The 15,502-nt window shown below is 36.5% G+C and overlaps 1 protein-coding gene across 1 annotated transcript in view; it reads left to right on the top strand.

Moving 5' to 3' along the window:
• Positions 1-15,502, top strand: part of STAG1 (stromal antigen 1) — a 200,526-nt gene that overhangs the window by 70,140 nt on the left and 114,884 nt on the right. Inside the window, exon 5 of the mRNA XM_050902898.1 lies at positions 4,428-4,524. Within this exon, the coding sequence (XP_050758855.1) occupies positions 4,428-4,524 (97 nt within the window). The remainder of the gene's footprint in view (positions 1-4,427; positions 4,525-15,502) is intronic.

Below are 15,502 nucleotides of genomic sequence, written 5' to 3'. Positions count from 1 at the left end.
GGGCCAGGGCAGGATATCTCTGGGCAAGATGGTGACCAAATGTGGGTTGTTGCCCTGAGTTTGCTCTTTGCTTATGTTTGAGAAGCTCTTGAAAACAGGGTGATTGGATGGAGGCTGCTAACAAGATAAAATCATCCTGGAGGGTTTGCTCTAACCTGTGGAGTGTTGGTTAGAAATCCTTATTTTTAATAGGAGTCTTTCTCTCTCTGCATGTTTATGCAAAATAATTCCTTTTCTGGCAATGATTGCTTGTTGCACCATTTGCTACACTATTGCCTGTTGTTTGATTTCTTTTTCACTCGTATTTGACCTTTTTCCTGGTATTTGGATTACTGCTGGTTTTTCTTGGTTCAGTTGATACTTGTCTCTATTTTAGGTCTGATGTGTATAATTTTTATTTTTTTCATCATAGTGTTTTCAGTTTTTATAGCTCTTTTCTGTTACATCAGAAGTCAACAGTTTGATTAAGTTCCATCTGTTGTAGCATATGTAGTCTGGCTTCATTATCTCCTGTTGCCTTAAACTGTAATCTCTAAAAAAATTTACCAACAAGCATGCCAAATGTGCATGAGGGGTTGAATGATGTAGATCTGTGGGTGTTATTTTGATTTTGATACACTGAAAATACCCCTCTCGTTTTTAGGGCTTAGTGAATACAATGTCTGTGACTCTGTACTGATGCCGACAGGGCGGATGCCTGTACGTGACTTGTCACCTTAAGCTCCTCAGACAGTCAGTGGAGATCTATTTAGTGTAATCACGAGCATTTTTAAGCAGGAGCCGTCTCATCTCACCATGCATACCTGCTCTAGACAGATGAATTATGCTGACAACTCCACTGAATATTGACTATATATGTGTATGCATGTGTGTGCACACATACACACTATGTTGAGTATAAAGGGAGTGACTAGCTTGTGTGACTACACGGGCTGTGCATGTAAAGTTAGGTAAAATGAATCCTACCCAAACGTTCAAAATTTTAGTTAAAGCTTTGTCAATCCTCTGCTAGGTCCACACGACACAGGAGGCAGTCTTTGCCTGCTATCCCTGCTCAGAACCTTCTCTCTGATTTTGCTGCTTTCTTTATCTCCTGCTGCCACTAAAGACTCTGCATTGCCTCAGGTCTGGTCCATGAGTCTTGAGATCAGCTGCTTGTCCTTATTTTTCTGTGAATTGCGTTATGGTTCTGGGTTGAAAATACGAGTGCTATACTAGATGGGACAGAGTGGGCCCTTAGTGCCCAAGGACATAGCATATGCCTCACAGTTCTTTTTGTATGAAGAGACAAAAAATATCAGAAGGGACATGAGCTGCACTGATGCTACAGTTTTGAGGTAGTGCTGCAAGAATCAATTAAATAATTGTTTAAAGGAAGCAGAAACAAAATTGAAAGATATTCCTCCAGGTCTCTCCCCTCTGCTCCCCCTTTTTTTAGTCCAGATGCGTTCACTGGCAATATTTATAGCACAGTCCAGAAACAGTTGCAGTGGTATAGCTGAAGGGGCAGTATGCTGTAGCAAGAAACAGGAGTAAGACTGAATGTGGAAAGGAATCTCTCAGGCCAGCCTTGCTTCTAACAGGGAATGTTGTATGTGAAACTAGTCTGTGGACAGTGCCCAGATGCTGGCGAACTAGTTATTAACACTCAGGAAAAGCATCTGAGATTTCCCAGGCTCAAAGAAGAATGTAGTAGGCTTCAGAAACTGTTAAGAGATGTGTGACAGGAGTGAGCAAAGGTAGATATGGAAGTATTTCTGTGCAAGCCACGTGGCACAGAGTAGGATTATTCAGCCTGAAAAGAGGTGACCAGACGGAAGCATGGAAAATACAAACAGGGGCTTGAGTTTTGTTTTCTTGTCTTCTATAAGAATTAGGTCACATCAAATAGATCTAGCAATTGGCAAGTTTAAAACAAAACAATTATTCTTTTTTTTGCAGTGAATAATTAACCCTTGAGATACATTCCTGCAAGATGATGTAGGGATAAAACTTTCTGGTTTAGACAGACACATTCACAAGAGAAGAAATATGCTAGGGTCTTAAGGGTCTGGGAGAGTAACTCAGAAGCATCAGTATAGTCTTGCCCTATTCTTGTGCTTTTCCCTATGTGTATAAGCCCTGTTGGGCAGGTGAACCTGTGGTCTGACCCAGCACAGCTGCTGTTTTCCTCAGTGAAAAAAATAGCTGCTGGCAATTGCATGTTGTTCTGATATCTACGGTAATATAGCTGTTCAAACAAATCTTTTAAGTTGGTAGTACACCAGCAGTCTGGTCATTAAGCTTTGTCAGTATTTGGTTTAGTAAATAATTTTTACATTTGGCTACATTTGGTTTTATGTGCTCTGGAGAATTCTGCTGATTGATTGAAATGATTGATACTTACAGGAACAGGTCTGAATTCATGATGAAATAGCAGTGAAGCATTCTAGATAACTGGTTTTGTGTTGCTGCTTCATGTTTTCTCAACTTGTGTGAAGATTAATTAGAGGCTAAGACTTCCTTTTTAATTTCTTCTAAGTAGCAGATGGACCTCTTCGTAAGATTGCTTCTCCTACTGGGCATGCGTGTGTGTGTGTATTGGTGGACAAAACCTGTAAAAACTTTGTTTCCTGGCGAATTGAATGTTTAGAGATTCATGCTGGTTGTTGAATAACGTGATAATACTAACAGTCGTATCCTGTCTTGGGTTAAGAACGAGTACAGTGATCTGTGTTAAACATGGAGTGTTTTGGCTCAGTTCACAGAGTTGTGTATGTCTCTAGTAGATGCACAACTGTTTTGCTTCTTCCCTTTTCTCATACACTTGCTAAGGTCCCACTGGTGATCAGGGGAGTTTGCACTTGGATAAGCTAGAAACTGCAGAGAAATTTTTCAAGATCCTATCCTTGTATCTACTAGTTTAGAAAGAGGCCACATTTTTCTAAGAGGTTGAATTGTTTGGATTTTGTCTTTCTTATTCATTCTTTTTCAGCACAGTTGGAAGCTGGTTGCATGGGGATGGTGGGGGTGGGTGTGTGCGTGTTTAGGACTTTCTGAATTAATTTTATAGAAATTGTTTACAATGTATTGTAAACCTGAACTCTTCCAAAACAAAATAATCTATTTGCAAGGTATGCTCTGATAGCATAATCAAGGTTCTCTTAATGAATGCTGCCACATGTATGGAACAGTAAAGATTTTTTTTTTTTTTTTTCTCATAGAATAAGTAAAACATAGTATTTGGTTACATTAAATATACATGATTCTTTACCTTCAATGTTTATGTAACTGAGGAACTTGGAATACTCTAAATTTAGTGACGTGAAAGGAAGCCATACTTGTTTAAGCATGAAGCAGGCTGAAGAAGGACCTCACACAACCCTCTTGCTTTTCTAGAACAGTTTTTAAGTGTTTTTATAGTTATTTTGTTTGCTTTGTCCTCATTGCTTCATTTTACCTACATCTGGAGTTTTAAAAGTTGAGTGTCTGTGCAGCTCTGATAGGGTTCTGTAGTCAGAACTGTAGGGTAAAGTATCTGCATGGGAAGCAGCTATAGGCTTTGCCGCATTCCTTTCAGCTGATGTATATCTGCCATTAACTCTTTCTGATGCTATGATTGCACTTTTATGTTGACTGGCAAAATTCATTTAGTGCCCTTTCTCATCAAGCTACTGAGGCACATTTGCTGTCTCCAGAGATTAATATATGACAAATGACAAACATTTTTGACACCTGTGTGCTTTCTGTCCTCCTCCCTGCTGTTATTCATAATAATGACTGCGTGCTACGCCTGTGTATCAGTGATTGTAAAAATATCTCCTGGCGACTTATAGTTCTGAGTGCAGTTTCAAACTGTGACTCAGCTTCATATACTGTGATTCAGGTGGCTTATTGACTCCCAAACACTGTAAGACCAACTTTTGTGTATTATTTTTATTTGCCAAGTATTCCTCATTGCATTCTGTCTTCCTAAACTATGTTGCGTGTTTCTGAATGACTGATACGCTCCTTTGGCCTTTAGAAATACTGAGATGTTCACTATGCAATATAAATTCAGTTTTTATCCCAAAGTGTTTCTACTCATCAGTTTTCTGGGAATATATGTTGGTCATTCTGAAGGAATCACAGTGTTTGTTTTTTCAACACAATTTCAAAACTGGATAAATATTGTAAGCAGAGTTTTGAGGAATTACAGTAATTTCAATTTGAACTTGTGTTTATACAATTATAATACCAGAAAACAATGCATATAGTTCTGTTCTCTAACAATATTTGTTCTGTCTCCACCCTGAGAGAAGGTGTATAGATTTCTGAATTTGTACACATGTATAATTATGCAAAATAAATGCTCAGTTATAAAATTATATTCTGAAAAGAATAAGTCATTTGCCTTTAATAAAACACTTTTTAAGAGTCTCTGATAAGTATTCTTTTTTTCTTGACAGTCTGTGGTGGACGACTGGATTGAATCATATAAACAAGACAGGGACATAGCACTTCTGGATTTAATCAACTTCTTTATCCAGTGTTCAGGATGTCGAGGTACAGAACGTTGGAAACAAGTTGTATAGAATAAATCTGACAGTCATACAAACATGTATTAGTGCAAATGCTGGTAAAGATGTGGGAGACACATGGATTGGTGCTCCTCGTATGCATGGTTTATATAGAAATATTGTCTACATTCAAGAATAATTTTATTTAAAGCTTGTTTGTCAAGGGCCTACCCTTTCTTTTTCTCACTTTCCTGTCATCATCCAAAAGTGTACAAATCCTCACAGAGACACTCTACTCGTCAGCAAAAGGAGACAAAAGATCTGTTAATCAAGGTAGGCGTATCTTTACTTCCCCTTTCTGTTTCTTCCCCATTTTTTTATTACATGAATTAGTAGGTGTAGCTATACCTTAACTTTGCTATTTTTTCTTTCTTTCTAGGAAAATGATATTTTTTAAACTGCAGAGGAAGGAGTCAGGCTTCAGCTGACTTCGATTAGCAAGGAAGATTTCTTCTGGATGAAGCATCAATCTTATTTCTTCCTCTGTAATACTTTATCAAGTCAGCAGCAAGTGGCCTGCCTTTTATAACCTATTTAAGCAGTCTCCATTATCAGGCATGCGGCAGTCAGTCTTTCTAGCATGCTGTTGCCACACTGTACCTTCTAATGAATTTTTCATGTGTTGTCTTTTTTCAGTTAACTCAGCCTTGAAAAGAGAGAAGGACAGAGCCCTACTCTGTAGCGCCCAGAACCAAACTATTTACTGTTTCTTGATGCTTCCTGTAATTTGCTTTGAGTAGAGTTGAAAATAACCCACAATTCAGAAATTCTTTTTCTTCATTTTGTAACTGATATGGGAATATACCTTTAGACATCAAACGATCTGGGTAGAAGTCCGTTTTCTTCCTTCTTAAGTATAAGGTGAAGTCCCAAGTACAGTTAAAAGCATCAGAGAAAAGAAATATGAGCTGTCAGCAGCTTCAGCAAGCCTTTTTCATAGCTTAAGGAAATAAACTTATTTTGTGGATGATATGAAAGTCTGAAGCTCTGGAAACATTCTGTGAAAGGGCTGAAGCTCAGGGTTTAGATTACCAGCCTGTATCAATGTCTGTACTGTTCACACAGATTCCCTAAAATATTTTTCAGACTTGTTTGGCAGCTTATGTGAAAGTAGTTGTATTCTGTTTGGTTTTTTTAACGCTCTCCTAAAGGTGTAGATGAAAAAAAAAACCCACAAGCTTCTTTCGAAGAATTTGGGCAGCATTAAACCAAAGGGATCCTTGGCCATATGTTTTTATTCTTGTTGATGCAAGCTTTTGGCGAAGGCATGTCATAAATATCTTCATTCCCCTGCTGCTAATTTCTACTTCCTTTCTTTCTCCTCGTTACAGAAAGTAGCACTCTTACAATCTCAGAAGATTCATATTTTTTAAACCTCTTGTTACTGACTGATGCAGGCTGAATGCCCACTGTCAACCATATGCTGCTGAAGCAGTTGCTTCCCAGAAAAGCTTTCCGTTATTGGCTGTGAAGCAGCAGCGCTTCAAGTGGCTGATGTAATTTACTTTTTTTTTTTCTTTTTTCTTTTTTTGAATGGTGAATTTCTATCCATCTTCAGTACTCTGCTTTGTACCCTTGGGGATCTCTCTCTGCTGAGCTTGCTTTGGTGGCCTTCTGGTCCTGAACAGCAATGATAGGAGAAAGGAAGCAAAAATGACTTATCCTTTGAGTTTATAGTGTGTTTGGGGGATTTGTTTCTGTGCTAGAATTTTTGCAGTGGGTACAGTAACAGCTGTAAAACACAGTTAAAATCCTGGCAAACAGTTCTGTTCTTTCCAATTTCCAGTAGCATGCCTGTTTTCTAGAATAAGTAAAAACTGTATCAGAAGAGAGTGGATTTTATTGATAGTCCACATAGGGTAAAATGCATACTAAGCTGTCCTTAACGGAAATGAGGTATGGAAATCTGGGGGTGTTCTGTATTTTGTGAGGAAGAAAAAGTTTCTTTTTCATGGGAAGGTTATATGCTCTATTATGACATTCTTACTTCCCTTTAAAGATTTTGTTGACATTCTTGTTTGTTTCTATTTCTGGTAAATAACAGCTCCTCGTGAATCTCAATGGCTGCTTTATCTTCCTTAATATTCCTTAGTTTTCTTCTTTTTGGTTTGCTCCACTAACATTGTCTCAGATTCTCCAGCCTTCTTCCCAATGTTGGATCTAAATGCTTACTGATAATATATCTAACATTGTGATCATTAACTTGAAGGGAGGAGGACAACTAGCTTGGGAGGACGTTCCTCAGGAAACTTTGAAAGTGATGCTATGTTTATAAATCTACCATTTTAACAGTGCTTAGAATTATTTGATATCTAAATATATGTAAAGTACACTTAGCTTGACATTTCTTTCAAAAGTTTTAAGCAGGTGAAGAGTGTGTGCCTATTTTCTGACTTTAATTAGAAATCATTTAGGCACCAAACTGTTTTATTTAGCAACAGTATTGACCCTGACAAAAATATCTTTCTGTTTAGAGAAACATTGATTTTTATATATTTATCCAATTCTCTTGGGCAGCGCATATGCTTGAATGAACCTCTTAGCATCCTCCAGCTTTGTTTAGAGATGTTCCTGAAATGAGAAGTGATCTCTTGTAAATAAGAATAAGCAGGCACATTATGTAAATTGTTAATACTAAAAAATTGTAAAATTAATGAATTTTGCAGGCGAACCTAAAAGATCTGTGCAACTTAAAACTGAATAAATATAAACCAAATATTCAAGCACATCTGTCCTTTGTCAACTCTTCTGAGTATCTATTTTATCAGTTACTTTCTATATAATGTGTTGTGGTTCATACAATAATGTCCATTAAAACATGAGAGATTTGGTTTTAGCATGACTTCAGTAATCTTTCTGGGTTTTTTAAAGGGTCATCTGGTATAAATTAGAAGTTTGTCCTATTGAACTATCAAAAGCATCTCAATTCAGTAATTAGATTTGCATGGGAGTTAAAACCACTTTTCATGCCATTTTTCCACTAGTTTGCCTGCTCAATCTGTACGTTTGTTGCCTTTGCTGATTTTGATTACAAAGAAGTGAAAGTAGTTTCTTAAAGAATTTTTCCTTTATCTTGCTGTTTTTTTCTTCAAGAATACCAACAAAAATCCCTGCCTTTCACAGTTTGTCTGGGTAGTCTTCTCCATGATGTTATATTGTATTTCTGTGGCAGAAAAATGGTTAACAAGGACTGATAAATTCACCTATTCACTTTTTGTTTCCTACCCTTTTAAAATTTATTGCTTCTTCTGGAGGGAGGATCTTGTATCAGATAGTACCTTAGAAAGATGAAAAAGTTAGTTTTAAAATACTTTTTCTTCCTGGAAAAACAGCAAATAAATGCTGTTTCCAGTTCTTGAAAAAAACAGGTTGGTTTGTTGGTAGTTAGGTATTTATTTTCCACAGTATTCACAATCTGTAAAGCAGGTGGTGTTGTATTTACCTTCTTACTTCTCTGTCAGGAACTTAATTTAGGGTTTTGCATTTTTAGATAACACGTAACTTTTTGAATATAGGTTGTTGTAATGATAAACTGGTTTTTTCAAATAACTTTTGCTTGGCTGGGGGTGGAAGCGTATCCATGCTACTGAGATTTCCATTTCAAATGTTGTAGTTTGGTCTGTAGCATTGTGGATACAGGCATCCTCCTCTCTTGCAGAAGAGTTGCAGATCAGTGTTCAGAGTTTTCGGGGTTTTTTTGAGAGCTCTTTTCCATTGCTTTCTTCTTTGTAGGAACATATTTTTGCTTTTTTCCTTTTTTTCTTTTCTTTTTTTGAACACTTATGTAAAGCACAGCGTAGTATGCTGAGATCTCTGAGCTAGTTGCAAGCAAGCTGAAATGTCTAATCAGCAATATGCGTGCCCAGGTCCCAGAAGGATTATAACTGTGTCAGTATGATGCTGCATCTGGGCTAATTAGCTCTGCCTCTCAGACTGAGTAATTAGCTCAGGTATCATGCTCCGCTGCTATGACAACCAGGCTGTTTCCATTTCTGGAGTTCCACGGATTTAGAGCTGACTTGGGTATCTGCATTGCTGTCTGCTTTTGCCTTCTGTTATTGATATAAAACAAACAGAAAACCCCACAAGCACTCTGACCTTTCTACATTTTAAAGGCAGAGAGGCATGCTTGTGGAATAAATATTTTTTTTTCCTAACCAGAAGCAATTAGTGGTTGAAACAGCCTCTTAAGCTGTGAAGGACAAACCAACCCATCGAGTTCCATGTAAGAAAAGCAGCTTTCTTTTGCAGGGGAAAAAGGTCTCTCACATAGTTGAAGAGGAAAACTACTTGACTACTTTCAAGTATATAGTGAAATTGTTCCCATTCCTTCTCTCCCATCCCTCTCCTTCCCTCTCATTTATTTTCTGATGGGTAACCCAGAAATCTGTAAGTTCTTAAGCAATTTTCAGAAGTGGTTTGAGCACTGCTTCCACTGCTAACCTTACCTCTGTCAGACAGCTCTGAGACACCAGTTACTGACTGAACAAAACTGGTGAAACTCCCTTACTATTAAATTCTTAGCAGTGTTGTAGCCCTCTCTGGATTGTAAGGGGCTCTCAAGTAGTTTTGTGATTTGGCACACTGAAGTTGTTTCTAGGAGCAGTTGGTGAAGGACGCAGGTGAATTTCCTTTATATGATGTTTCTCATATCTTATTTTTCCCCTCAAAACCTTCTCTTTAGGTTCTTGTGTGGAATCAAATGTTAATGAACAAATGTTCAAACTGCCACCTGTCAACCTTGATTGCTGATGGTAGGGTTGGGTTTTTTCAGTTGTGAGTAAGCAGGAATCTGTGTATTAACTTTTTGCCCAGTGCTTAAAGCAGGACATCTTTATGGAATTTTTCCTTGTGATTCAGACACTTGGGGATCCATCCACTCTCTTCCAGCTTGATCCTTGAATCTCTAGTTGTTCCTCACCTATTCTAGTAAGATCCTCTGAAAAATTCTGTGACTGAATGGTGCAAACTGAGTCAACAAGTGCAGGAGTTATGAGTTAGCTTGCTTGAATGCAGGATGCATGCTCATTATGATTTTTATTCATGTTTTACGCTCTTAATTAAGGGTGAGCTAATAGATTTCTGTCTTGCCAAAGGAAATTGAAGGCTAAAACTAGGAAAAAGCACTATAAAGTGGCCATTGTATGGTCTGGCAAAAGAAATGAACAAGCAACTGCTTGCTTTGCTGTTGGACAGGATTTCAGAGAGCAAATTAGCCAGGAAAGTGTTATTTACTCTGATTAATAATATTTTAATAGGGGGTATGACATTGTAAGTAGAGTAGTGGTTTAAAAAAAATTAGTCTTTTGTCATTTATTTGTACACAGTTTTGTTTTGTGATCAGTGGAAGAATATTGCTCTATACAGATGGATGTTATTGAGCATGGAAAGAAGACTGCTTGATAAATAACATTTCCTGCAAATGGTCCTTTCATAAGGAACTGAAAATTGTTAGTGAGAAATGTTGCTGACTTTGGCATCTCTTCAGTCATTCATTTATTATTAAGAAGTTGATATCGTAAACATTTAGTATTTTGAACATATTAGAAAATAACGCTGTTCATTGCATTAGAGCCTGCATTTTTATTACAGGTATAAAGTATACTTTCTCACAGTTTCTTCAGCAAAATCCCTTTTTAGTGTGTGAGTACAGGGGAGAAGTTGCAAAGTAAAGGACTAATACACATTAAAAAAAATTGATACTTACTCATACATGATTTAAGTCATAGTAATGTCAAGGATTTATAAAATGTTTTGTATGCATAGTATACAGAAATAAATACACCCCCAATAACTATATGATGCAGTTAAAAACATGCTGTTAACCACATTCAAAAATGGGAAGGTAAGATTGAAAGATGAAAATGACTTAACTTTAATTTCATGCGTGGTGTAGATAAACCAGATCTGAACTTTGTACTTCTTGTTTCTGAGCCTTGAGGTCATTTTTACAGTGTGTTTATCTTGAAGTGAAAGCTTATAAAAATTAAACTGAAAATAAGATGCAAATTATTAACTGGCTTGGGTGGAAGATAAATCAGATTACCAGACATGCATTAAGTGTTTCATCAGTTCAGTTCTTTAAATGAAGATAGGTAAGGTTAAAAAGTTCATATCAAACACTTGATAATTAGTATGGTTACATCAAAATCAATTTTTTATGAAGAAGTACAAATGGTTGATATTTGTTGACATTCTTGAAACTAAAGCTTTAGTTTCATTGTGTGTATCATTTTTAAAACAAAAAGATTTTCAGTATTTCTTCCTGTTTGCTGCTGAATGGTATCTGTACTTTTCATCTTATGTACTCTTTCTTCCTTACTATTTTTTTTTCCCTATTCTTTAGCTCTTCAAAGTTTATTTGGCTATGGGAAAAATAGCTACAAAATTATTTTTTTGGTTCTTTTAAGCTTTGCATCTCCCTAACTCTTCTGGGGATGGGAAGCCTTGAAAAATTAAAAAAAAAAAAAAATTCAGATCTGAAAGTGTAAAAAAGATTTGAAGGCGTACGTCACATTTTATAGCCACTTGTGAACTAATGGCATCTTTTTCCCAAAAGGTGCACCCTACTACTTGCAGAAGCTAGTGGAAAAGAACCACAGGAATTTGCTGACCTTTCAGTGCAGGAGACATGAATGAAGGGCATACTGGTCTGTGGTTTCAAAATCTAAATGAAATACCTGCTGTGTTGAGGTCTGACTTCAGTCCAAGATTTCACCCTATGAATTGGTAACAGGAACCATCGTAATTTAAACCAAACTTATTTTTCTTTATTACTTGCTACCTGAATTTATTGAACTATTCAAGTTTCAAGTACGACAGCAGACCAAAAATAAACTGGTTTAAAATCAGCTATTAACTATTTTATTACTATGAATTAATATAAACTTTCAAATAATTTAAATAAATTTATTTGATTAATTCACAGAACTTGCGATACTAGAATATTTTAGAGCAAATGTATAATGTAAGGAAAGACAAATTACTTTGAAATTATAGTCTAAGAGCAAGTTCTGCACTGCCAGTTCTGTATAATATGTTCAAATCTCTGCTGAAAATGAAAGCACTCCTTGTAAGCGTGGAACCAAGTCTACGTTCTACTCCTGTGTACTACTTAGCAAATTCATAGCTTGTAAAATTATTTTTGGCACTGCTCACTGGAGATAAATTGTGTAAGGCTTTCAAATATTACTACTTGTTTTCCACTGTATTCATTTAATTACATACATATCGATCTGGAAACTGGTACTACTCATGTGACTACAAAGTTACTATTTGAGAAGTCTCTCTCAGATTGATGGCGCTTTAATGCTTCAGCTTTTTAAGAGAAGAGCAATAAATACCTTTTGGTGTTAATGATTCGGAATAGTTACTGTCTTACTAGCTGGATCTGTGTCATTTCCTCTTTATTTATGCTTAGTTTGTTTTCTGTATAATACACATCTGTTACAGGAGGGACACCTCTGTACTTAAGCAGATAAGAAAAAATGTTAGTTTGATTTTTTTGACAGTATTGTTCTAAGACTTGTGAGCAAATGATGCCTGTATATGAGTTTGTCTCTACCTATGCTTTAGATGCATTGCTGGATTTTTTTTAGATTACATAGATGGTACTTTCTGTGAAGACAGGAACTAATTACAAAAAAGCAATCACATACCAGTAGACCTTAGCACTTTCTTACTGGTTTACAAATAGGATGGGTCCTCATGTCTCTAGTCTTTCCAAAGATGCAAATTCTGCTGAAGATTGAGTCAGACTTTTTCCAGACCAAGGGTAGGAATTAAATTCCAAAAATGACATTTCTCTCAGCAAACACTGTAATTATGATTCTCTCTTTTGCATTAAGGAAGCCATAGATTTATTTTATTAAGTGTAATGCTAGTACACACGGCAGTAATTACTTTTGAAGAGGAAAAGACAGGGATGATTAAAAAGGTCTACATCCTAATGAAAAAGCCTTATTCTCTGGCACAAAGAAAGTGGTTAAAACAAATCCAATATTCTCTTAATGTGCAAGCATTCAACAGTAGCTTGATATAGAAGAAAAAGAGCAGCTTGGGTTTCAAAGAAGATAGATCTCAATTTGGAAAAAGAAAAAGTGTGCTCTTAAGCAGATACAATCCTGCTCACGTTCTACTACTACCTACTTCATTCCCTGTTTATATCAATCCGATCATACTGCCTCAGTCGTTTTTAACCTGAGCCATGACCAGCTGAGCCTTACAATTTTTCACCTCCTTTTAACTGGAAGTTACGGCATTTTCTGGCACTGCTAGGGTCAAACCCGTTACAGGGAAGACTGGTGTAAATGGCCTTTACCTCCACGTTGTCGTCTTTTCCTTATTTGCATTGAGCAAGAAGCATGGTGGAATGTTTTTGGGTACCTGGAAGGGTGGAAAAGGGAGTTGTACAAAACTGTTATCAGATCTTGCAGGAACAGTGAGGAGCTCCCTTGCCAGCAGTCTCTGTACCCTTGTTTAAATAAGGAACTGATAACTCCTAGCAAAGCTGAACTCGGTTCTTGGATAACTGTCGTCAACTGAGAAGTGAGCAGTAGAGAGTTTCGCGCTTCTTTCAGTTAACACCATTAGCTTAATTTTCAGCTTAGAACAACTGGTATTCGTACTCTCCACCTGTAGCATTGGGTCCTGGGTATTTCCGTTCGAAACTGCCTGATTTCATGAAGGGATGAACTCAGGAGTTCTGAGGTTGAAACACCTTTGACTGATTAGAAAGCCTTTTCTCTCAGGAGTAGTCTGCAGAATTTAATAGGCACCATCTGTTGTGGAAGTAAGCTTCTACAAAGTCATAACATCATCTTTTCAAATACCTTTGATGTAGTTTATCAGATATACCACAATCTTTACTGTAATTTAGTTTATTTCATCATTATTGAAATAAGTGTTCTGGATAACTTGTAAGTTGTTGTGACTTAGGAAACTGGGATAATGGCAAAAGGGCCTAGAAATACTTCTAGCAACTTTTGGGAATGAAAACTTATTGTAGATCTACTTAACTACATAGATATAGCCATTAATGTTGTTATTTGAAATAACCTTTTTTTTTAGACTCTAGAAATTATCAGATCCCCAAATTCTCAAGGATTAAACCACTAAAACAAGTTTTACTTCAGATCTAATTTAGTATGACAAGAATACATTTCCTATTGACCATATTTATTCTCAGCACAGACTCCTGGATCAAGATTATTTAGCCAACTATATGAATTGAACCACGAAGTAATGCAGGTAGCTCCATGATAAGAGGTAGTTGGTGATAAATTTCTAAGATATAACCAAAAAATGACAGTGGTTTAAAAAGAACTGTTGACATTATGAAGTGATTGTTCTTGAAATTTAGTAAAACCAAATAGCAAGAAGTTCTTTAAAACTGTTGGAAATAAGATACCTGCCTAAAAATTAATAATCGGCTTGGATTATCAATGTGTAGAAAGAGCAGTTAATGAATACTGGAAGTTTCAGAAAGACTAAATGATTAATTTGTATCATTTCTTACCACAGGTAATGATGGATGGGTATCTCAAGCAAAAGGATACTAAGTACATAAATGATCACAGGAGATGTGGTGTATGAGAAATGGAGGTACATATTTGAACAGAGGGCCATTAAGAGTTTGCACAGTTTTATTTGAAATGCAGCAAATTCTCTGTCAAGCATTTTTAAAGGAAGTTGTGAATATTTTTGTAACTTACATGCTACAGCTCAATCAAATTACAGTTTTATTTTAGAGATTGAATTGAGCTTCTGTTTACACAACAATGCAGGGCTGTAAACAGGGTAACTGCAGAGTCACTCTTACCAAAAGTTTCTCTGTCATCCAGATACAGAATCAGATACAGAACCAGCCCCTCCACCTGCCAGCCCCCCCCCAGACAACAAAAGTAAGACAACCCAGTAGATTAGGGTCTACTGATGTCCTAGAAATTGTTTGGGAGGTATTATCGCAAATCTCCAAAAAGGAGATTCTGAAATAAGCTAATGAAGTGAGAATCAAAACCTGATCAGATCACAATCCTAGACTTAGAAACCATTTAGGAATAAAATCATTGAACTACCAGCAAAAGTGTGTAACCTTCATTAAAGACAGTTTTTCTTCCAGAGGGAGGACAGACTGGAGTGCAACAGAGGTTTAATTTGCCTCTGGGGGCAGAGGTGGGAGTAATACTTTAGAGTCCAGGAAGGCAGATAACAATAAAATTAATGAATTAAATAAGATATCTAGAAGAAAATGGAAGATACTACATTCTCTCTAAAAGAAAGCCATATTGTTGCAGTGTACTGGCATCTCTTAAACATAAGAACAAAGTAATGTGGTAAAGCAGTTCTGCACAAAAGCTGTTGAGAAAATTGTTATATGGCCAACTATTAAAAGAAGGGACTAAATTTTCACTTAAGGAGACCAAAGCTGATTAATAAGTACATCGCATGGTTTATACAGGGAAGTGGAATATCATGCAAGTGACTTGAATTATGTGATTGTATAATAAGGACATGTCAGAGGGACCTAGCAGTGCTGCTAAATAGCATTATATTTATTAAATTGAGAACTATAACAGATTATACATATATTTGATGGAAGTAAATTCCTTTTTTCCAAATAGTTTAGCAGAGAATAGTTTTGTGGATTAGGTGGTTGTAGTGGAATTTCAATTTGTGGTGACAGAAATGCATGGCAATTTTCTGCTCTGTTGATTCAAACCATTTTTGCCCCCTGTTTTGATTTGCATCTTATATTCTTCAAGTCAGTCTAATTAGCCATTCAAAGTGACTTTTTTTTTCCATTGATGAAGAGGAGGCAGATGCATTTCAAGAAAAGAGCATCTTTTGAAGTTAACAAAAGATTGCTGATACTCCTGTGTTCTCACAGGCTGCCTTTTAGACAGCTAGTTTTTTTCCTTATGGTGGAGAAGACTAAAAAACACAAAATTTAACACACCAGGTGA

This window comes from Gymnogyps californianus, chromosome 10, assembly GCF_018139145.2.
Source record: "Gymnogyps californianus isolate 813 chromosome 10, ASM1813914v2, whole genome shotgun sequence".
In the NCBI taxonomy this organism is placed as follows: Eukaryota; Metazoa; Chordata; class Aves; order Accipitriformes; family Cathartidae; genus Gymnogyps; species Gymnogyps californianus.
Note: the sequence above shows the minus strand (reverse complement) of the source record. Positions and strands in the feature narration are given on the sequence as shown.